Source organism: Salvelinus namaycush, chromosome 24 (genome assembly GCF_016432855.1).
Source record: "Salvelinus namaycush isolate Seneca chromosome 24, SaNama_1.0, whole genome shotgun sequence".
NCBI lineage: Eukaryota > Metazoa > Chordata > Actinopteri > Salmoniformes > Salmonidae > Salvelinus > Salvelinus namaycush.
This window is the reverse complement of record NC_052330.1, coordinates 18,202,305-18,226,201: the sequence shown is the minus strand read 5'-3', so window position 1 is coordinate 18,226,201 and position 23,897 is coordinate 18,202,305. Positions and strand designations below refer to the sequence as shown.

General features: G+C 45.8%; 2 protein-coding genes across 3 annotated transcripts in view; one reads left to right on the top strand and one right to left on the bottom strand.

Annotated features, from left to right (window-relative positions):
• The window catches only part of LOC120019535 (N-lysine methyltransferase SMYD2-B-like), a 28,710-nt gene extending 23,913 nt beyond the window's left edge, over positions 1-4,797 (top strand). Inside the window, 8 exon segments of the mRNA XM_038962833.1 lie at positions 478-602; positions 762-829; positions 1,604-1,706; positions 2,247-2,357; positions 2,465-2,639; positions 2,813-2,978; positions 3,958-4,066; positions 4,229-4,797. Of these exon segments, the coding sequence (XP_038818761.1) occupies positions 478-602; positions 762-829; positions 1,604-1,706; positions 2,247-2,357; positions 2,465-2,639; positions 2,813-2,978; positions 3,958-4,066; positions 4,229-4,312 (941 nt within the window). The 3' untranslated portion in view covers positions 4,313-4,797.
• A 342-nt stretch (positions 4,798-5,139) lies between these two features.
• LOC120019040 (tyrosine-protein phosphatase non-receptor type 14-like) overlaps positions 5,140-23,897 on the bottom strand; it is a 99,690-nt gene continuing 80,932 nt past the window's right edge. The window contains exons 6-18 of one of the 2 annotated variants that reach the window (XM_038962261.1): positions 23,445-23,532; positions 23,273-23,361; positions 22,953-23,040; positions 20,834-20,916; positions 20,545-20,605; positions 19,695-19,773; positions 16,842-18,523; positions 15,392-15,529; positions 14,345-14,563; positions 9,662-9,790; positions 8,970-9,204; positions 8,529-8,692; positions 5,140-8,288 (exon numbers count right to left, since the gene is read on the bottom strand). In XM_038962261.1, coding sequence (XP_038818189.1) covers positions 8,160-8,288; positions 8,529-8,692; positions 8,970-9,204; positions 9,662-9,790; positions 14,345-14,563; positions 15,392-15,529; positions 16,842-18,523; positions 19,695-19,773; positions 20,545-20,605; positions 20,834-20,916; positions 22,953-23,040; positions 23,273-23,361; positions 23,445-23,532 — 3,184 coding nt within the window. In that variant the 3' untranslated portion in view covers positions 5,140-8,159. The remainder of the gene's footprint in view (positions 8,289-8,528; positions 8,693-8,969; positions 9,205-9,661; positions 9,791-14,344; positions 14,564-15,391; positions 15,530-16,841; positions 18,524-19,694; positions 19,774-20,544; positions 20,606-20,833; positions 20,917-22,952; positions 23,041-23,272; positions 23,362-23,444; positions 23,533-23,897) is intronic. The other variant, XM_038962260.1, reaches the window with a different exon arrangement.

The following is a 23,897-nucleotide window of genomic DNA, read 5'->3' as shown; positions in this document are numbered from 1 at the left end:
CCCTTATAGAATACATCCATTCATCCTGATAGCACAGCAGCTTTACATACATTGAACATACAATTAATTAGAGCATTGGACTTGTAACTGAAAGGTTACAAGATCGAATCCCCGAGCTGACAAGGTAAAAAACTGTCGTTCTGGCCCTGAACAAGGCAGTTGACCCACTGTTCCTAGGCCGTCATTGAAAATAAGAATTTGTTCTTAACTGACTTGCATAGTTAAATAAAGGTGAAAAATATGAATGGTGGGGGGAAGGACTCGTGATTGGAAGCTCTTTGCAGCTGTCCAAGGATTAGCATGGAAGGAAAGACCCTCTCAGGGAGTCCACAGCAGGAAGAGCAGCACACGTTTAGATCAACTTTATTCATATGACATCTCTTCGACAATAAGGTTTGTGGAGACACCATCATTTGTAATATTTTACACAATCTTTAAGTGAGTTTCTCTCTCTCTCTCCTTCATTGTGTCTCTCAGACATAGACGATGTAGACAATGAGAAGAGGGAGATGAACGAGGGAGACATAGCCAGCCTGCACCAGTTCTACTCCAAAAACCTGGACTTCCCCAGCAAAACAGCCCTCCTCACACTTTTCTCACAGGTAAAACACACACGCACACAAACACACACTCACATTTTCTCTGCAGTTTTAATTACAAAGAAAAACTATTGTCTTTCGTATCACCTCAGTGTCCCTCTAGTTTCTGTCTTATTGTAGGTCTGTACCCATTCTGGGACTCCTTCCTGTTCTGTCTTCCAGGTCAATTGTAATGGCTTCACAGTGGAGGATGAGGAGTTGTCGAAAATGGGCTCAGCAGTCTACCCTGAGTAAGAATACACACACACACACACACACACACACACACACACACACACACACACACACACACACACACACACACACACACACACACACACACACACACACAGACAAAGGAAAGCTAATCCTAGACCAGCATAAAAAGGAAACTATCCCTTCTGTGGTGGTGGGTAATTTGTAAATGGTGTCACACACACACAGGCTGTTTGATTGTAAATCTCCTTGGATAGTGAGTGTGTAGTGAAGTGTCTGTATTTGCCCACTCAGCCTGTGGTAGTTCTTTTCAGTCCTCCGTTCTCTCCATAGGCCCATGCCTAGCTCACTATTTAGGGCCCGACACATTTAAGAGAGGCCTACTGTATGTTTCCTTTGAAAAGAGATGGCTTATCCTGGCCACCACAACAGCTAAGCGCTTACTCTTAAGGTATTGGAAGAAATAATATCCCACTCCCTTTGATGAGTGGGCCAGTGCCATGGCACAGCTGGCTAGCTATGAGATAGTTTTTTTTATTTGCATCTGGGTAAACTAGACCGCTAACCAAAAGAGGACTCTGTGACCTCAGTATAGTCTATATAGTGAATGTTAACACAACAAAAATACATGTAAACAGTTATGATGAAGTTGTTCCCTCTGGGAGTGTTTATGTCATTCCTATGGCGATGTTATTAGCACCCCTTTTCCGTATTTTCCCCCTTCTCTCTGTCTCCCATTTATTTCCCATTTCTCTCCCTCTTTGTTCCCATGCTCACCCCCCATCTATCTCATTTTCTCTCTCTCTCAGTGTGGCCCTGGTAAACCACAGCTGCTGTCCAAACGTCATAGTGACGTACAAGGGGAATGTGGCCGAGGTCCGGGCTGTGCAGGACATGACCCCTGGGGAAGAGGTAAGGATGGGGACAGCTGTTGGAAGGCAGTGGTGGGTTGGTGTCAAGGTTCAATGTTTCAGGTAGGAAGGGGGAGAGTATTGAGGGGTTAAGGGAAGGTGCAGGTAGAAGTGGGCAACAGTGTCATGTATTGAATTGCTAGTACACTGCTGAGTCAGAGAAGTGCATAGTGGGAATGAACCTTGTCATGACCGGGGTTGGATGTAGGCAGGTGACAGGAAGTTAGGTCATAGGTGGCTTGCAGTAGTCTAGTCTGTGTCTCTCATCTTGGCAAGGGGGCTTTTGAGGAACACACTGTAGATAGTGGAGTGTGTGGCTTAGTGGGGTCTTAGAAGATGAAGGGAGGGAGGAGAGAAGGAGCAGACACAGCAGCAGCTGATTAAATAGCTTTGTGGGGTTATTTTAAAACCTGTTCTGAGGACTGGTGATCAAAAAAGCTGAGCCGATATGAAATGGATCTCACTGATCTCAATATACGACTTGTATGAATAGTAACTTAAATGGTGAATGTTTATACATGTATTGTGTGTGTGTTCCCAGGTGTTCACCAGCTACATAGACCTCCTCTACCCTACAGCAGACAGAAACGAGAGGTTGAGAGACGCGTACTATTTCACCTGCGACTGCAAAGAGTGTAAAACCAAATCTAAAGTAAGAGGCCTATGTATGATCATCAGTTACTTCCTAAATCTTGAATATTCATATTTGAATAATTCAGATTTTAAAGGGATACGTCACCCAAATGTTAATTGTTTTAGGACAAGTTGAAGCTGAAGGTGCGTAAGAGGAACAAGCCTCCAGGACCGGAGGAGATCAGTAGCATGATGCGCTACGCTAGGAACACCATCAAAGAGTTCCGTTCTGCCAAACAAATAGCAGAAAAATATCTGAAAAATATCCTTCTCTCCATGTAGCCTCTCAACCTAGGCTAAAGTGGACGAGTTTAGAGATGCAAATAAGTGTCTTATATTATAGGTTTTAATTTCTGCCCAACAGCTCAAATATCTACAGCGTAGAAGTTGGCTAAATTGGCTTACAGTCTCACTGGCTTAGTTCCTGATTCTGTAAATTCAGTCTTGACCTTGACTCTTGAGCACCCCCTGGAGAGCTGATGGAGATGTGCCAGCTGAGCCTGGACAAGATGGGTGAGGTGTTTGAGGACTCCAACGTGTACATGCTGCACATGATGTACCAGGCCATGGGAGTGTGTCTCTACATGGGGGATTGGGACGAAGCCATCCGTTATGGAGAGAAGGTCCTCAAATCCTACAGGTACTGATCCATACATACACATAGAACCCTTCAGGTACTGATCCATACATACACATAGAACCCTACAGGTACTGATCCATACATACACATAGAACCCTTCAGGTACTGATCCATACATACACATAGAACCCTCCAGGGACTGATCCATACATACACATAGAACCCTACAGGTACTGATCCATACATACACATAGAACCCTTCAGGTACTGATCCATACATACACATAGAACCTTCCAGGGACTGATCCATACATACACATAGAACCCTTCAGGGACTGATCCATACATACACATAGAACCCTTCAGGGACTGATCCATACATACACATAGAACCCTACAGGTACTGCTCCATACATACACATAGAACCCTTCAGGGACTGATCCATACATACACATAGACCCCTTCAGGGACTGATCCATACATACACATAGAACCCTACAGGGAATAATCAATGCTTACACATAGAACCCTACAGGTATTGATCCATACATACACATAGAACCCTTCAGGGAATAATCAATACTTACACCTAGAACCCTTCAGGTACTGATCATACATACACATAGAACCCTACAGGTACTGATCCATACATACACCTAGAACCCTTCAGGTACTGATCCATAAATACACATAGAACCCTTCAGGGACTGATCCATACATACACCTAGAACCCTACAGGTACTGATCCATACACTTAGAACCCTTCAGGGACTGATCCATACATACACCTAGAACCCTTCAAGTACTGATTCATACATACACCTAGAACCCTTGAAGGACTGATCCATACATACACCTGGAACCCTACAGAAACTGATCCATATTCACCTAAAACCCTTCAGGTTATGATCCGTTTCCTCACCTGTCAAATTGATACAGTATAGCTGTAATGTTTATCTCCCCAGATTTGTACAGTGATGATTCTTACCTGTCTAGGTCAGCTGATAGTAACCATATACCTTTTCTTGACCTCTCTAGCATACTGTACCCTCCCTACTCCATGAATGTGGCCTCCATGTATCTGAAGTTGGGCCGTCTGTACCTGGGCCTGGAGAGAAAGTTATCGGGCATCGACGCCCTGAAGAAGGTAACATTACTAGAAGCCTGTTAGTTCCATTTCCATAGCGGTTACTTGTTATAACATGTAGTGAGAGATACGAAAATATATGCTTCTATTGAATCTGTCAATTTGAGTGAAAGACATAGCAGACTGTTAAACTCTTCTCTTTGTGTGTGTGTGTGCGTCCAGGCGATGGCCATAATGGAGGTGGCTCATGGAAAGGATCATCAGTATCTGATAGAGCTTCGTAAAGAGATCGAGATGCAGAAATAAACAAAGTGACCTCACACACTGGGAATAACAGAAATGAAGTGACCTCACACACTGGGAATAACAGAAATGAAGTGACCTCACACACTGGGAATAACAGAAATGAAGTGACCTCACACACTGGGAATAACAGAAATGAAGTCTCTCTTTGTCTCTCTCTCACACACAAAGAGCTACAGTGTACGGCACTTTCCCTTCTCCTTGGTTTTAAAGCACAGTAGGAGGAGAATGGTAAAGTCATGGAGATATGATCTATTTAATTATGTGGTTAAAATATTTTATACATTTGAGGTCTTGACTACGAGTGCAGTTATTAAATATGGAATACCTTTGTACTGAGCAGATCTTTGATTCCTGTCAAACTTTTGTTAATATGTCTAAATGTTTTCATGGATTGAGGTGCACTTGGGACAATTCTCTCCCAAATGCATACTTGTTTTATGAGAATAGATCATCCATAGAATTGCCATTAAATAGACATCTCAGCTGTTTGTGGTCTTTCATAAATTCTGAGTTGCTTACATGTGGGTGGGCTCTGCGTGTCAACAAAGTTATTCTCAGCCAATGAGATGAGCCGTTGCCTGGGTGGCGACAGCTGCTTTGTCATGGTGGGTCTAAAGAACGCTTGTGAAAGTGACCCTGTCACAATGGAGGGCGGTTAGAAAACATTAGCACGTCGCCCAGTTCTTACGCTGTGGTTGGTTGGTGTTAACTACCATTTCAAATGGTGTGAGAGGAGAAAACACACGTCTGTTAGCAACGGTGGATTTTAAAATCACATAAACAATGTCATAGTTACTGTACAGAAATGTCCTCGGCAAGAACAGGCATGTAGAGAAAATAATGCTTTATTGCATAATAAGCAAGTATGACAGCTTCATACATAACTGGGGGTAGGAAGAAAAAAAAGACTTGATGCACTGGCAAAAGCATATACAAAACATATATACACAACATATATTGAAAGTTTCTCAGGAATTATGCCAGAAACATTAAATGGAAAATAACACATTAACATTAATGCAATGTGGGAAAATACTCACAAACAGAAGAGAATGCAATAGAACACTCATATGTCAAGAGAACATAAAGCGTATATACGTATCTTGAGTATAGATATATACATTGGAATATAAAAAAAGCATGCATAGTTCATTATCTTACGGTATTTTAAGGGTACCAAGTCAAAAAAAATAAAACATTTGTAGAAATCTTTCTCGCATGCCCGGTATACACACGTTAATTTAGACATGGCTGGCTTTGCATCACAACTCTCACAGATATAGAAAAACAACATAACAGATTGTAGGATGCAGCCATAGCTGGGTTTAGGCACATAGGAACACTAACGGCTGGATTCAATTTGTAGTGCGGATGTTCAGCATTACAGCGTGATTGAAATTTAAAGGCAATTTTCCTGCTTTAGAGGAGACTGCATTCACGGTAAACGCTGCAGATTTCGGCTTAAATCGGAAATTGAATTTCAATCACGCCATCTGTAGAGCTTCAGCGATACAGATTGAATTGAGCCCTAAGATCCTTACAGAGATAGATTTTACAGTTATACAAAAACGAATGGCAGCCATTGCGGCTTTGACTGGTTGGTCACTGAAACCTTTTGGGACACAACTAGGGTTGCAAAATTCCTGGGACTTTCAATAAATTCCCTGGTTTTCCAGAAATTCCCAGAATAAGGAGGGAATAAGCAGGAAATCCGGAGTCCTCCAACCAGGATTTCTGGAAAACCAGGGAATTTAATGAAGTTCCTGGATTTTTGTAACCCTAGATACAACCCATGTTGGTCGATAAATATACGGTCTAAAACAGATCATATCTAGCTGGTCTATAATATCAAAATAGATTTAACATCAATTCAGAGCCATTGATATACCGTTTGGCAAACTCAATTTGAGATTAAAAAACATTGGACACTATATTGGCACCAAGAGACAATACCATTATATCAAATAGACCAAATCTAAATGGAACCTTTGGTGCCAAGATGGAAGTTTGCCAAACTGTAGATCTATAGCTCTGAATCTGATTGGACTCTACCAGTCCCTCCCTATGGAAACTGATTGGACTCTACCAGTCCCTCCCTATGGAAACAAACATCCGGGTAGCCCATCCCTGCACTTTAATAAGGCACAATACTACTGTTAGTGTCTGTCCTCCATCTTAGGGATCAGCTCTATCTGTCCTTCTGGATTTGGCTCACTGCCACCATATCAGAACACAAACTTCTCTATTCAACATGAACTTTCATGGACTCCTCTGTAGAGTGGCACAGTGTGACAAACTGGGGCCTACATAACATTCAGCAGCCTGAGTGTCAGTCTGCTTTAGTCAACTAGAGCAGAGACATACTGGCATCTGGGACTACACACATGTAGGATCTAGAACTAAAATAACTTTGGGCGTTGTACATTAGACTCATGAAAAGAAAGGGTGTTTCTCTCAAGAAAGGTGAAGGAATGCCTACAATATGTGAAACTACTTGGGAGAGAACACAGGAGATAATTACAATGGAAGTCTGGGATAAACATATATGTATTTGACATGCCTTTGTAAATGGACATACTGTAATGTACATGAAAAGTTGGCTGAGGATGAAAAAGAACAATAGATGTACTACCAGTCAAGACAATGAGGAATGAGAGATATCTGGAAGTACGTGAGTGGTGAGTGGAATACTTGAAGGGCAATGACAATTTTAGACACATCCTACTCAAATGTCCACAGAACTATTTGCAAAGATGATCCGACTGTCAACATGCACTCCAATGAGCCACATTCAGGAAAAATATGAGGATGGTATTAGGATAAATAAATAAAAGTTAAAAAAAAAAAAAAAAATACAACAATATTAAATATTGAAATGTTGAGACAAGTCTTCACTGTATCTTACAATTGTCTGCCTTACCATAGATTTAGAAAGGTTTCTGACAGCTTAGAAAAACATATGATTCTACATAACTTGAAATAACAACCAACAGTGCCATGTCCTGTATTTTTTTTAAGTGGCACCTGAAAAAACATTTATGTAACGTTAGCTTTATCATCTAATTTAGTGGAAAAAATGACAGTTTCTCATTTTAACAATACAGAGCTCTGCATTATATTCAATGAAAAACAATGCCATGTCATTAACCTTTTCCTAGATTTCGGTTCAATTTGATTAACAAGGGTTCATTAGCCTTACATTTGAAATGCCATTATTATCAAATGGGGAACCATATTCCAAAAAGTTATTCAATTAGCATTTGTTTTAAAGGAATAAATGTGAAAATGCTGAGATAATTGTCTCCTGGGTTTACCTGGTTTAAACTCAGGTAAGAAACGACCAACACTCATCATTTAGCATGTGACTTTAAACGCTAACATCTAGAATGCTAGTCTGGTCTGTATCTCTCTCAGGTTTCTCCATTGACAAGACATAAGACAGAGAGGCTATCACTAATACAACAGAAAAGCCTCTCTCTCCAAGATAAAGAAGAGAGACAGACTGAATAGTAGGACGCTTTTCAGATTAAATGTGGAGGTCTGAAATATACACTCTGTATAATTACTGTTGGGATATATTAGTTGTCCCTGGCTGTGTTCAAATCTGAAAACATGAAAACATACCTACTTTCCCCTGTCTTTGATAGGACTAGATAGATGTATGCAATATGGCAGAAACTCCTACCATACCAGAGGGCTGAGTGAGGCTATCACCATGCTATTCACACTTACCCAGCCCTCTAGGACTGCGAGGGGGGGGGGGGGTTATTTGCGGCACCAGTATTCCATTGCCCTTGTGTCAGCTCATGTGGGACCAGGTCAAGGGTCAAGGGTCAGAGGTGAGGGTTTAGATGAGACGGGAGTTTTTGAGGAACTGGATAAGGACCTGGTAAACAAACTTATACTGGGAGATGGTCTGGACCATGAGCATCCTCTGCTGCCTCAGGTGACTCAACATCATAGGGACCTCCACCCTCTGAGAGAGAGAGAAAGAGAGAGAGAGAGAGAGAGAGAGAGAGAGAGAGAGAGAGAAGAATCCCAGTCAAGTTAAGTACAGTACAATAGCATTATAAACCAGGAACATACTTTAGCCCATCACTCACAAATATCCCAAAATATCAGGAGGCGATGATATACAATACATGCTGTTGTAACAGTGTAACATTTTGGAGAGTAACAGTGACAGAGTTCATGTCAGTGGCAGGATGCCCCTCACCTCGTTGTGCTCCAGGCAGCTGATCATTAGTTCGGTGAGGATGACGACCCCGGTGCGGCCCACCCCAGCACTACAGTGGACCACCACAGGGGGGTTGAGGCTCTTGGAGGTGTCCAGCATGCTGTTAGTGTGTCTTCTCACTGACTGGATCTCCTCCAGGTAAGCTGGGAGGGAGAGGGGGGGGGGTTAGTGTGGTCCATATTTCAGGCCATATTTCAGGCCAGTCCTATTAATTCATACTTCTCTCATTTAGTTGTCAGGGACAATGCATATTCATCAATATTCAGTTTTCACATCTAAGTTGCAGTGTTGCCTTTGGACCACTACACAGGGCAGAAGCCTCCATTTTACTCCATTAGCTTTGTGGAATTAACAAAACAAAGTAAATTAAGAAAATCTACAGTTTTTCAAGACTTTTAAAGTCCTTTAGGTGTGACTTACAGAGGAATCCCTGGACGTACTCGGGACAGCCGTGGTCCGGCCAGTCAGTGTACTGCAGGTGCCACACAGTGCGCTCCTGGCCCGAAAGCAGGTGTTTGACCTTTAACCCTGTGGTGGCGTAGCAACCTGAGTCCGTACGGAACTTGGTGGTCACCTTGAATTTGCCGTGGGTGGCTGAGTTGTGCTTGGAGCCCAGCTTGGGCCAGTACCGGTGGCTCTTTGACCTACCACCCTCCTGAGAGAGAGGAGAGGGAGGAGGCAGAGACAGGTTGAATGGAAGGTTTGTGTACATGTGGGGTGGATATACAAACACATGCATACCGACAAGGAAAAACGCACATGGTCACAGGTGCAGGAACACAGACACACACACACACACATGCATGCAGGCACAAACACAATTCTACTATGAGATATTGGTACCATATCACTCCCTTTTGAAACATAGGGAACAATATGAAATGACTTCTGAGGGGCTGAAGACAGAGGTCACAGGGTGTGTATGGATTAAAACATCCGCCAAGCTCTGTTCCTTCATTATTCACACACCACTGTGTTCTCACTGCATATCAATAATACATCACACACATTCACGCATTCAATAATTCACTGTTCTGAAACCTGGCAAGGCCTTCCATCCACAGATGTTTCTCTTCATACTGTGTGTGTGTGTGTGTGTGTGTGTAGTGTACCTCCTCGGCAGTAACCATGGCGATGACGTTGACTCCCTGCTCCCAGACCATCTGCCAGAAGTCTGCAGAGGTGTTGGCCAGCGGTCCATGGGTGGCGATATAGTGCCATTCCTCCCCACTGATCATCACCTGCATGACACACACACACACACACACGCACACGCACACACACACACACACACAATGTGGTTAGAATCAATTAAACACACACCGAATACCCTCACACATCCATCTTCTGAAACAAAAACACACACATGCACACGAACAGACAACAAACAACCAAACCAGTTAAGACTATACTATCACATTCATTTTTCAGAAAGTGTATTGAGCACAAAGAGAGCTGTACAATATACTGGTCTACCACAGGAGGGCAATGTCGCCATGGTTCACATAGGGCTTGGTGGTACACTATATATACAAAAGCATGTTGACACCCCTTCCAATTAGTGGATAGGATGCCACCTTTCCAACAAGTCAGTTCATCAAATTTCTGCCCTGGTCAACTGTAAGTGCTGTTATTGTGAAGTGGAAACATCTAGGAGCAACAACGGCTCAGCCGCAAAGTGGTAGGCCACACAAGCTCACAGAACGGGACCTCCGATTTCTGAAGCACGTAAAAATTGTCTGTCCTCGGTTGCAACACTTGCTACCGAGTTCCAAACTGCCTCTGAAAGCAACGTCAGGACAAGAACTGTTCGTCGGGAGCTTCATGAAATGGGTTTCCATGGCCGATGAATTGGAACGCCGACAGTGACCATGCCCAATCGGCCAACATCAGTGCCTGACCTCGCTAATGCTCTTGTAGCTGAATGGAAGCAAGTCTTCGCGCAATGTTCCAACATCTAGCAGCAAAGGGGGACCAAATCCATATTAATGCCCATGATTTTGGAGTGAGATGTTCAAGGAGCAGGCGTTCACATACTTTTGGGCATGTAGTGTATATTCCTCAATACACTTTCACCCTTAACACCTCAGGAAGCCCATATTAACTAAGGGCTGGAAATGAACCCAACACAACCCCAACACAACCCCAACCCAACCCAACCCAACCCCAACCCAACACAACCCCAACCCAACACAACCCCAACGCAACACAACCCCAACCCAACCCAACCCAACACACAACCCAACCCAACACACAACCCAACCCAACACACAACCCAACCCACAACCCAACCCAACACACAACCCAACCCAACACACAACCCAACACACAACCCAACCCAACACACAACCCAACACAACACACAACCCAACCCAACCCAACACACAACCCAACACAACCCAACACCCAACCCAACACACAACCCAACCCAACACAACCCCAACCCAACCCAACCCAACCCCAACCCAAACCCAACACAACCCCAACCCAACACAACCCCAACGCAACACAACCCAACCCCAACCCAACACAACCCCAACCCAACACAACCCCAACCCAACCCAACACAACCCCAACCCAACACAACCCCAACCCAACACAACCCCAACCCAACACAACCCCAACCCAACACAACCCCAACCCAACACAACCCCAACCCAACCCAACCCAACACAACCCCAACCCAACACAACCCCAACCCCAACCCAACACAACCCAACCCAACACAACCCCAACCCAACCCAACACAACCCCAACCCAACCCCAACCCAACCCCAACCCAAACCCAACCCAACACAACACAACCCCAACCCAACCCAACCCCAACGCAACACAACCCAACCCAACCCAACCCCAACCCAACCCCAACCCAACACAACCCCAACCCAACACAACCCCAACCCAACACAACCCCAACCCAACCCAACACAACCCCAACCCAACAACCCCAACCCAACACAACCCCAACCCAACACAACCCCAACCCAACACAACCCCAACGCAACACAACCCCAACCCAACCCAACCCAACCCCAACCCAACACAACCCCAACCCAACACAACCCCAACGCAACACAACCCCAACGCAACCCAACACAACCCCAACCCAACCCAACACAACCCCAACCCAACACAACCCAACACAACACAACCCCAACCCAAACACAACACAACCCCAACGCAACACAACCTCAACCCAACACAACCTCAACCCAACACAACCTCAACCCAACACAACCCCAACCCCAACGCAACACAACCCCAACGCAACCCCAACCCAACACAACCCCAACCCCAACGCAACACAACCCAACACAACCCCAACCCAACCCAACGCAACCCCAACCCAACGCAACCCCAACGCAACGCAACCCCAACGCAACGCAACCCCAACGCAACGCAACCCCAACGCAACACAACCCAACACAACCCCAACCCAACGCAACCCCAACCCAACGCAACCCCAACGCAACGCAACGCAACCCCAACGCAACCCCAACGCAACCCCAACGCAATGCAACCCCACGCAACACAACCCCAACGCAATGCAACCCCACGCAACACAACCCCACGCAACACAACACAACACCAACCCAATCCCAACACAACACAACGCCAACACAACCCCAACACAACCCCAATCCAATGCAACCAGCTGAGTGATCAGGCCACCTCGTGACCATAAAACACAGTGTTCAGGAACAAACAGGGGTTTTGTCCTCAACTTCCTCAGATGACTGAAATAAGAGGGTTACACGTTATTAGGCCATGGTTCAGTACTGAGTTAGCATTCCATTCCATTCACACAAACACACACACACACAACGAGGAGCTAAGAGCATGGGCACAGAGTGAGAGAACAGCTCAAGCTCATTTAAGAGGGTTTGGGGTTTGGACCACATTCCCAGGGAATTCCATTGAGTCTATAATTTGTAGATGTAGGCGATATGTATAAATAGTCTTTAAAGGACCCATTTACTTCCTTCCTTGATTCCTTCCTTCCCTCCCTCCTTCCTTAAAGGTGACCCCTAATCTACAGTTGAAGTCAGAACTTTACATACACCTTAGCCAAATACATTTAAACTCAGTTCTTCACAATTCCTGACATTTAATCATTGTCAAAATTCCCTGTCTTAGGTCAGTTAGGATCACCACTTTATTTGAAGAATGCGAAATGTCAGAATAATAGTAGAGAGAATGATTTATTTCAGCTTTTATTTCTTTCATCACATTCCCAGTGGGTCAGAAGTTGACATACACTCAATCAGTATTTGGTAGCATTGCCTTTAAATTGTTTAACTTGGGTCAAACGTTTTGGGTAGCCTCCCACAAGCTACCCACAAGAAGTTGGGTGAATTATGGCCCATTCCTCCTGACAAAGCTGGTGTAACTGAGTCAGGTTTGTAGGCCTCCTTGCTCACACACACTTTTTCAGTTCTGCCCACAAAGTTGCTATGGGATTGAGGTCAGGGCTTTGTGATGGCCACTCCAATACCTTGACTTTGTTGTCCTTAAGCCATTTTTCACACAACTTTGGAAGAATGCTTGGAGTCATTGTCCATTTGGAAGACACATTTGCGACCAAGCTTTAACTTCCTGACTGACTGATTGCTTTAATATATCCACATAATTTTCCTCCCTCATGATGCCATCTATTTTGCGAAGTGCACCAGTCCCTGCTGCAGCAAAGCACCCCCACAACATGATGCTGCCACCCCCGTGCTTCATGGTTGGGATGGTGTTCTTCGGCTCCAAACATAACGATGGTCATTATGGCCAAACAGTACCCTTTTTGTTTCATCAGACCAGAGGACATTTCTCCAAAAAGTACAATCTTTGTCCCCATGTGCAGTTGCAAACCGTAGTCTGGCATTTTATGGCGGTTTTGGAGCAGTGGCTTCTTTGCTGAGCGCCCTTAAAAAGATTATGTCGATATAGGACTCGTTTTACTGTGGATATAGTTACTTGTACCTGTTTCCTCCAGCATCTTCACAAGGTCCTGTGCTGTTGTTCTGGGATTGATTTGCACTTTTCACACCAAAGTACATTCATCTGTAGGAGACAGAACACGTCTCCTTCCTGAGCGGTATGACGGCTGCGTGGTCCCATGATGTTTATACGTGCGTACTATTGTTTGTACAGATGAATGTGGTACCTTCAGGCGTTTGGAAATTGCTCCCAAGGATGTGCAAGACTTGTGGAGGTCTACAATTATTTTTCTGAGGTCTTGTCTGATTTCTTTTGATTTTCCCATGATGTCAAGCAAAGAGGCACTGAGTTTTAAGGTAAGCCTTGAAATACATCCACAGGTAAACCTCCAATTGACTCAAATGATGTCAATTAGCTTATCAGAAGCTTCTAAAGCCATGACATCATTTTCTGGAATTTTCCAAGCTGTTTAAAGGCACAGTCAACTTAGTGTATGTAAACTTCTGACCCACTGGAATTGTGATACAGTGAATTATAAGTGAAATAATCTGTCTGTAAACAATTGTTGGAAAAATGATTGTGTCATGCACAAAGTAGGTGTCCTAACCGACTTGCCAAAACTATAGTTTGTTAAGCAGATATTTGTGGAGTGGTTGAAAAACGAGTTTTATTGACTCCAACCTAAGTGTATGTAAACGTCCGACTTCAACTGTAAATGGCCTGGATAGATGAAAAGCAGAGGTGTTTTTCCACACTTATACTTGGTGACAGCAGCATACTAAACAATAGCTGAGTGAGAGTCAGAGAAAAGGGATATGGTTAACTCTGATCAGTCTACTTGTGTAGACTCTGTGTCCTGACCCCACCTTGATGTGTGAAGCATTGATGTAGCCTGTGTTGTTCTCCTTGTTGGGAACCAGCTCCACCCGGTTCTCCTCGTACGGAACCACGTCACGGAATCGGTTCCGCTCGCCGTTGTCGGGCAGCGTTGCCGTGGTGACCACGCAGTTGGCCCTCTTCTTTGGGATCTGCTCGTACTCCGTGAAGACCCTCTCCTCCTCCAACTTCAACTCTAGGGTCTTACACTGGAGAGAGAGAGGGTGAGAGCGGGATGGAGAGAGATAGAAGAGGAGGGGGGTCGAAAGAGGTAATAAAAGAGGGAGGAAAGGACATGTGGAAAGAGGTTAGTTGAATTCAAGAGTGATAGGACTCTCACTCAATTCCTAAATGTCTATAATGCAACTTTTTGATAATCCACCCTAAAACACTCCAACCCATATGACCCTACCTCCACTATGAATTTCTGTTCTCCATCCCGACAGTCTATGTGTAGTGGAGTCAGTGGAATGTGTTGTTGGGCTGGGGCTTATTGTGGCTGGGCTGTGAGTGAGAGGGTATGCAGCCAGGGGCTGGGGGAGTCTGTCTGTTTCTCTCTCTCCCCCCTGGGTCACATTCCTGACATATTAGCGGGCCTAGAGGCGATAAGCACGGTCATGCCACACGTTCCACAGCCCACTTAGCGCTCTGCTAGCCCCCGCTAGCCTAGCAACGCCTGGGACAAAGGCTGTGTTTCACACCTCCCAGCACAACTGTCTGGACTGGTGAAGAAGACCGACAACCACAGCTAGCTGTGTTAGCCATGAAATACTGCTCTACTGTAGCCTAACCTACACTTACATAGACAAACAACGGTAAAGGACAACACTATGTTAGTTAATAACACTAGCCAAGGTGGTTGATAATGTGCACAGGTGCTTTCGCAACAGCTAATGGGGATCCTAATAAAATACCAAAAACAGAACTATGGGGCTTATAGTAAGTAGAAAACCAGACGCCTGGAATCTCAGGTACTTTTTGACACTGCCCCCCCCCCCCCCCCCCCCCTGTTGGGCATAGTGGTGGTGTTGTCTTACCCGTTCATCAGCAGCCTTGGCCCCATCCTCCCGGGGGTTCTCTGGTACAGGCACCCTGGCGACATAGAGCCCGTTGAGGGCCGCCATCATCAGAGGTCTCTTTATTGAGTCCACCGACATCTTCTGTCTCTCCAGCGTCTTCAGGAAAGAGGACAAGCCCGCTGTCATGGTTACGGTTACCGTAGCGATGCAAAGACTGAACCGTGCCCGCCCTGGTGAGTGTGTGGATTAGATCTGTTTGTCGCTAAACTTTGCTTGATCTGTCCTGGGTGCCCTTGGTGGGGGAGTAGACGTGATGCTTTGCTAGCTGTAGACTGTCTGTCTGTGGATCCTACAGAACACTCACTCCCCTGATCTATCTGACCACATTGTCTGAGCTCGTTACAGACTAGACCTGTTGCTTCTCTTCTCTCTCTGCCTCTCTTCACTCCCTCTTCCTGTACTATCCTCCCCACTCTCGCTTTCTCTCCCTCTCTCCTTTGTTCTCTCTCACCTTTTCTTTCTCCCTCTCGCCCCTTCTTTCCCTGTCTCTCTCTCTCGCTCTCTTTCTTTCTGTCTCCCTCTCTCTCTCGTTCTCGTTTTTCCTTTCTTTCCTCCTTCTCTCTAAGACACCAAACCCTGGCCCACATTGCCTGGTCCCTCCCTCCAGGATTACTTCTCCTAATCTCCCCTCCACCCCTCCACCTCTCCCCCCTTCAGCCCTCCTGGATCAGCCCAAACAACAGCTTGGGGGTCAGGGGGGAACCCTTAGGGTCTGGACCGAAATCTATAGGGGAGCAGGTAGGGGAGAATGGGGGTGGGTAGACGTATGGGCGTAATAGGCTTATGGATGAGAGGGGGGTAGGTATAATGGGGAAAACATATAGGGGCATATAGCCATATGGAAATTAAAGGCTGGCTGGACAGGGAGGCTTTAAAGTTGGGACTTTCAACATGCTAACAAACACGCATGCACCCCCCCCCCCCCACAAAAAGGGTAATCTAATGGATTAATGGTGGTAAGCTGTAAGGACTGGAACCTAATGTTACCCTCAGGTGCTGAACTCCAGATTACTGTGTTAATCACTTACTGGGAAAGTACACTGCAGACAAAACCCAAACTGTTTGTTTGTTTACAGCAAGGGTGATGTTTTAGACACATCTTTAACAAATCTGTTTTTAGGCACTGTTCACTGTGTTTACCTCCTCAAAGCCTTGGACTATCGAGGAGGACTTAATGAAGTGAATTGATGAAGTGGATATGTGACGGTTGTAACAATTTGTAAAGCCATGTTATAGCAATGGGTTCATACAGAATACATGTGCCCTACATAATAGACATACAGTATGTTTCAGTTTTCTACACACCAGAATATAATATAGAATAGAATAGACTGAATAGAATAGATTGAATAGAATAGATTGAATAGAATAGATTGAATAGAATAGATTGGAGTAACGTGTATCTTACCCTCTGTGCAATCTCTCTCTCCACTATGCTATCCTCTAGAGAGAACATCTCAGACACTGGCCTCTCTTTAACTGGCTCCTTCCGGACCCTCTCCTTCACACTGGTCAGGTCTGGCTCAGAGATTGACGGCCCCAGAACTGCCCCATTCATCCCAGCCTGATCCCCACGGGTCAGGGTACCGCCACCACCCCCTACACCGCCCTGACTCTGCCCAGCTTTCAGCACCCGGGCCTGGGCTTGGCTTGGGTCCTTGGTTCCCTGGGTCTGGTGTCCCTGGTTGTGGTGGTGAGGGTGGCTGTGATCGCGGGAGCGGAGGGGGGCGTTGGTGGCTGGTCTAGGGTGTCCGGGGTACTCCGGAGGGGGCTTGTTGGGGAGCTTGGCAAGGGCGGCCTGGAGCTGGGCATTAATGTCCTCGTTCAGACCTGGGATCTGAACGTCCAGCTCAGGCCTCTCCTCTTCCTCCTCCTCCTCCTCTTCCTCGCTCTCACTGCTGTGGATCAGCATGGTGGCGTTGGAGAGGGTCTTCTGGTGCTGGTAGGCCCCGCCCACTCCCTGCGCCGTGGAGGATGGGATGGGGGTCTCTGGGGCTCTCTGCACAGGCAGCTCTTTGGGCTGGTGAGATTGGGGTTGGGGGGGTTGTGATTGAGGCTGGGTCTGAGGTTGGGGTGGCATCACGTGCTCTCTGAGAGTATTCCTCCTGTTTAGTGGGGCAGCCATCCCCTTCAAAACCACCATGCCCTCCATTCCTCCCCCTCCTCCCCCCCTCATGCTGCTGGTCACTTCCATGCTGTGTCTCTTCCCCAGGGCTGATCGGTGCTTAGCCGCAGTTAGCGGTTCGCTAACCTCCTGCAGAGACTGGTGCACCACGGCAGAGCTGTCCGGCTGGAAAGTCTTCACAGACAGCTGCACCATGCGGGTGACCAGCTCGGGGCTGCTGCCGCCCATGCAGTGGTGCCGGTGGCTGGCCAGGTCCGGGGTACTTGTGGCGGGTCGGAAGGACGGGTAGGGAGGGGGCGGCCGCGACATGTGGTTCCTCAGCATGTTAGCCGTAGCGCCGTAGCTCCCTGTAGTAGCCCCCTGTTTGGTGTTGGCTAGTTCAGGCGTGCTGACCGTGTGAGAGATGGAGCTCCCACCCCCTCCTCCTCCACATGCAGACTGGCAGGGGCCCTGACTGGCTCCGGGGCCCAGGTGAGGAGCAGGGTTCACAGGCTTACTGTAGCTGACCTGAGGGCCATAAGGGTTAGGTCCTGGATAGGGGCCCCTCTCTCTCATCTCTGGCTGGCTATAAACCAACGCCTCTGGCTGACGATATGCATAGGCATTACTAATATTGAGACTCCTCAGTGATTGGCTGTGAAGGTCATGGTGGGCGGGGAGCATGTGGCACTTCTGGCGCATCACAGCTTCATACTCTGGCGTGGGCCTATAGGAAGGGGCGATGATGGCACTATGGCGATGACTCGGGATGTAGTCGGGGCGCATCAGCTCGCTGCCAGGGATACTGAGGTTAGAGGAGATGGGTGAAGGTTGTACGAAGGTTTGGGAGTGGTTAAGGGAGCTGAGGCTGGGACTACTGTACATGCTGCCATTGGGAACAGTTCCATTGCGGAAGCCGAATTCGACCGGACACCGGTCCAGACTAGTCTCAGACTTGTAGTAGGGGTCTTCATGGAATATGCTGTCTGTAAAGGGAGGGGGGGAGACATAGGAGAAGCAATGCGTTACAGATTCACACACATAAAGCATCCAAACACACATATTCACATACTGTTTTCATACACTATCAAACACACATATTCACATACTGTTTTCATACACTATCAAACACACATATTCACATACTGTTTTCATACACTATCAAACACACATATTCACATACTGTTTTCATACACTATCAAACACATATTCACATACTGTTTTCATACACTATCAAACACACATATTCACATACTGTTTTCATACACTATCAAACACACATATTCACATACTGTTTTCATACACTATCAAACACACTCAGATCAATGCCACCCTTCAAATAAGAGCTTATCACACACCCACACAGAGTTACCCACACTGGGTTACCCACACAGAGTTACCCACACAGAGTTACCCACACAGAGTTACCCACACAGAGTTACCCACACTGGGTTACCCACACTGGGTTACCCACACAGAGATACCCACACTGGGTTACCCACACTGGGTTACCAACACTGGGTTACCCACACAGAGATACCCACACTGGGTTACCCACACTGGGTTACCCACACAGAGTTACCCACACTGGGTTACCCACACAGAGATACCCACACAGAGATACCCACACTGGGTTACCCACACTGGGTAACATATGCACAGTGTTTTCTTCCACTCTCTCCGAAGTGTCAGAGATCATGATGGAAGTGTTCTGGATTAGAGGGCAGAGTAAGTGGGTGAACGAGAGAATGAAAGAGGGAACGCCACCACATTTCTCAGTTTCTCAGCACTCCAATCAAAGTGATCTGATTGGCTGAGAGATTGTTAAAACCGAAATAGACACTGACTCATACTACTGCTGGGAAATGCGTAGTTAGCTTGATTTAACAGTTTACTTTTATGACCATACAAGGACTTCCTGTGTAGATGGATACATCTACAAAGTGTGGAAGGAGAAAACACTTGAATGAGTTAAATCATATCAAGACCACTTCAGGTTACACGCCAGATGGAGAGATGGAGCAGTGATTGTGACTGATGATATAAGTGAATGTTATACAGTATAAAGGAGGTACCCGTCATACATGAGTACCTTGTTGAACTGTAACCTACATGACCAACATGTAAAAGTCATGTAAATGTGTTTTTGTCCAGTACCTTGAGAGCTCTGTGTGTCCTGGTAATGCTCTGCATACTGGGAGTGCATTGGCTGGAGGATACAGGACTGGGGCCTTGGCTAGAGAGAGCGAGAGAGAGAGGGGGAGAGAGGGAGAGAGAGACAGAGAGAGAGACAGACAGAGAGAGAGAGACAGAGAGAGAGAGAGAGAGGGGGAGAGAGAGAGAGAGACAGAGAGAGAGAGACAGAGAGAGAGAGCGAGAGAGAGAGGGGGAGAGAGAGAGAGACAGAGAGAGATGGAGAGAGAGACAGAGAGAGATGGAGAGAAAGAGAGACAGAGAGAGAGAGACAGAAGAGATGGAGAGAGAGAGACAGATGGAGAGAGAGAGAGACAAAGAGAGAGAGAGAGAGACAGAGCGAGAGAGAGAGAGAGAGAGAGAGAGAAGTTCATTCAAACCTGTGATCTAAGGGGTCTCCCACAGTGGACTGTGGTCCTCCAGAGAGTCTGATTTGGACTGTACCACCATTGTGCCACATATAGCCTCCTCATTGTCCCACCAGCAGGGAGGGAGAGAGGGAAATCACTGACTCTATTGTCAGTCACATCGGAAACACAACGCCCCAACAACGCCCACACAACGGCCACACAACACTCAAACAACGCCCTAACCACCCACCACCACCACCGCCTGGGTTAGGGCTGCCCTGATAGAGAGGGGCTTTAAATCGTCCTACAGTCTGAATTCAAACTTTAACCCTATAATACACAAGCTACTCTTCAGAACTCAACCAGTGGCAAGCAAAGATAGCAAGGAACTTCTATTGCATTTCTAATTAATATATCTAACATGCAAGAGGACGAACGAGACATGACTGAGTGATTGACAGTACCAGAGAGAGGCGGTGGGTCCAGGTGGGGCGCCTCCTGATAGGTGCAGGGGAGTGGGCGGGTCTAAGGGGAGAGAGACAGAGAGAGAGAGAGAGAGAGAGAGAGACAGAGAGACAGAGAGAGAGAGAGAGAAAGAGAAAGTAGATAATGCTGATTTATTGGCACATTGAACCATAGTTATAAAACTCAGTGGATAGTGCTAAAACAATGACGTCATATCTGAATTCTGCCATCTTCATGCACGTTCGCCATTGTGGAAAACTGACAGTATAACTTAATGTTAAGACTCACTCTGCACAGATCTTGTTCTGTTTGTAGAACTTGTGTCTGGCCGTGAAGAGCCGAGCGATGTACTTGGACAGCTCTATGTCATCCTGTGGACACACAACACATGTACACAATATCAACACACATACACAATGTCAACACACCACGACACACAACACATGTACACAATGCCAACACACAACACATGTACACAATGTCAACACACCACGACACACAACACATGTACAAAATGCCAACACACAACACATGTACACAATGTCAACACACCACGACACACAACACATGTACACAATGCCAACACACAACACATGTACACAATGTCAACACACCACGACACACAACACATGTACAAAATGTCAACACACGTGCACAATGTCAACACACCATGACACACAACACAAGTACACAATGTCAACACACCACGACACACAACACATGTACACAATGTCAACACACCATGACACACAACACATGTACACAATGTCAACACACAACACATGTACAAAATGTCAACACACGTGCACAATGTCAACACACCATGACACACAACACAAGTACACAATGTCAACACACCATGACACACAACACAAGTACACACTGTCAACACACCATGACACACAACACAAGTACACAATGTCAACACACCACGACACACAACACATGTACACAATGTCAACACACAACACATGTACAAAATGTCAACACACGTGCACAATGTCAACACACCATGACACACAACACAAGTACACAATGTCAACACACCACGACACACAACACATGTACACAATGTCAACACACCATGACACACAACACATGTACACAATGTCAACACACAACACATGTACAAAATGTCAACACACGTGCACAATGTCAACACACCATGACACACAACACAAGTACACAATGTCAACACACCATGACACACAACACAAGTACACACTGTCAACACACCATGACACACAACACAAGTACACAATGTCAACACACCACGACACACAACACATGTACACAATGTCAACACACAACACATGTACAAAATGTCAACACACGTGCACAATGTCAACACACCATGACACACAACACATGTACACAATGTCAACACACAACACATGTACAAAATGTCAACACACGTGCACAATGTCAACACACCATGACACACAACACAAGTACACAATGTCAACACACAACACATGTACAAAATGTCAACACACGTGCACAATGTCAACACACCACGACACACAACACATGTACACAATGTCAACACACGTGCACAATGTCAACACACCATGACACACAACACATGTACACAATGTCAACACACCATGACACACAACACAAGTGCACAATGTCAACACACCATGACACACAACACATGTACACAATGTCAACACACAACACATGTACAAAATGTCAACACACGTGCACAATGTCAACACACCATGACACACAACACAAGTACACAATGTCAACACACCATGACACACAACACAAGTACACAATGTCAACACACAACACATGTACACAACGTCAACACACGTACACAATGTCAACACACAACGACACACATTACATGTACACAATGTCAACACACCACGACACACAACACATGTACACAATGTCAACACACAACGACACACATTACATGTACACAATGTCAACACACCACGACACACAACACATGTACACAATGCCAACACACAACACACGGACACAATGTCAACACACCACAACACATGTACACAATGTCAACACACCACGACACACAACACACGTACACAATGTCAGCACACCACGACACACAACACATGTACACAATGTCAACACACAACACATGTACACAATGTCAACGCACGTACACAATGTCAACACACAACACATGTACACAACGTCAACACACCACAATGTCAACATCTTTATTGGAGGGTTACACACAACATTGGGTGTTATGACTGGCACATTCAGAAATGATGTTTATTGTATAATGTGATACAAATGACAAATATTTTCCAAAAGGGAAACCTCCTCACCCCACATCGTATCCAAGTGCATGTGTGTGTGTGTATGTTTATCCGTGTCCCGTGAGACGGCTTTTGTGTGTTTCGTTGTTAGATATGACACTCACCGTGTGAAACATGATGGTGTCATCTTTACTGGTTATCTCTACTGTGATGGCCGACTTGTTGTGCGCTATGTTACCAATGTCTTTCCATCTGTATCACACACACACACACGTACACATACACACAGAACCCACACACACACCCATGCATGTGCACAGATACACAGGCACACACGCACGCACGCACACCCACAAATAAACACACACACCCACACAGAGACACATATGCATACAGTTTAGTAGAGGTTAATGTTACTTCATTTCCTTTAGCAAGGCAAACCCAACCAATAGCAAAAGGTGTTGAGGGGTGAGAGGAGACCCACCTGTGGTGCATAATGGACCTGCCGTTCCTGTGTTTGACGAAGACTCCGATGAAGGACACACCAATGAAGATGTCATTGGTGTAGGTGTCCTGTGAAATACAAACTTATGTATTAAAGTATGGAAAATCATGTAGTGGTGTGTGTGTGTGTGTATGTGTGTATGTAGACACACCTTAGCAGCAAAGCTCTCCTGTCCAAAGCCATCCAGCTTCTCTACCTCCTTGATATAGAGCAACTCTGCTTCTGCAAGCTGCATTCGACTGAAACACACACACACATACATCATAAATATCACACACCCACACACACACACACACACACACACACACACACACACACACACACACACACACACACACACACACACACACACACACACACACACACACACACACACACACACACACACACACACACACACACACACACACACACACACACACACACACACATACACATGGGGGTGATAAAGGCCATAAACAAACCGAAGGGAACACCTTACTAACACCTTGTTGAACGAGTTGCATCACAACGGAATTCTATCTTGATAAATCCAACGCATCAAAGAAATAGTGTCCATAAATCGAAACTACCATTTTGGCAGCTTTATGAAAGTAAATATAAA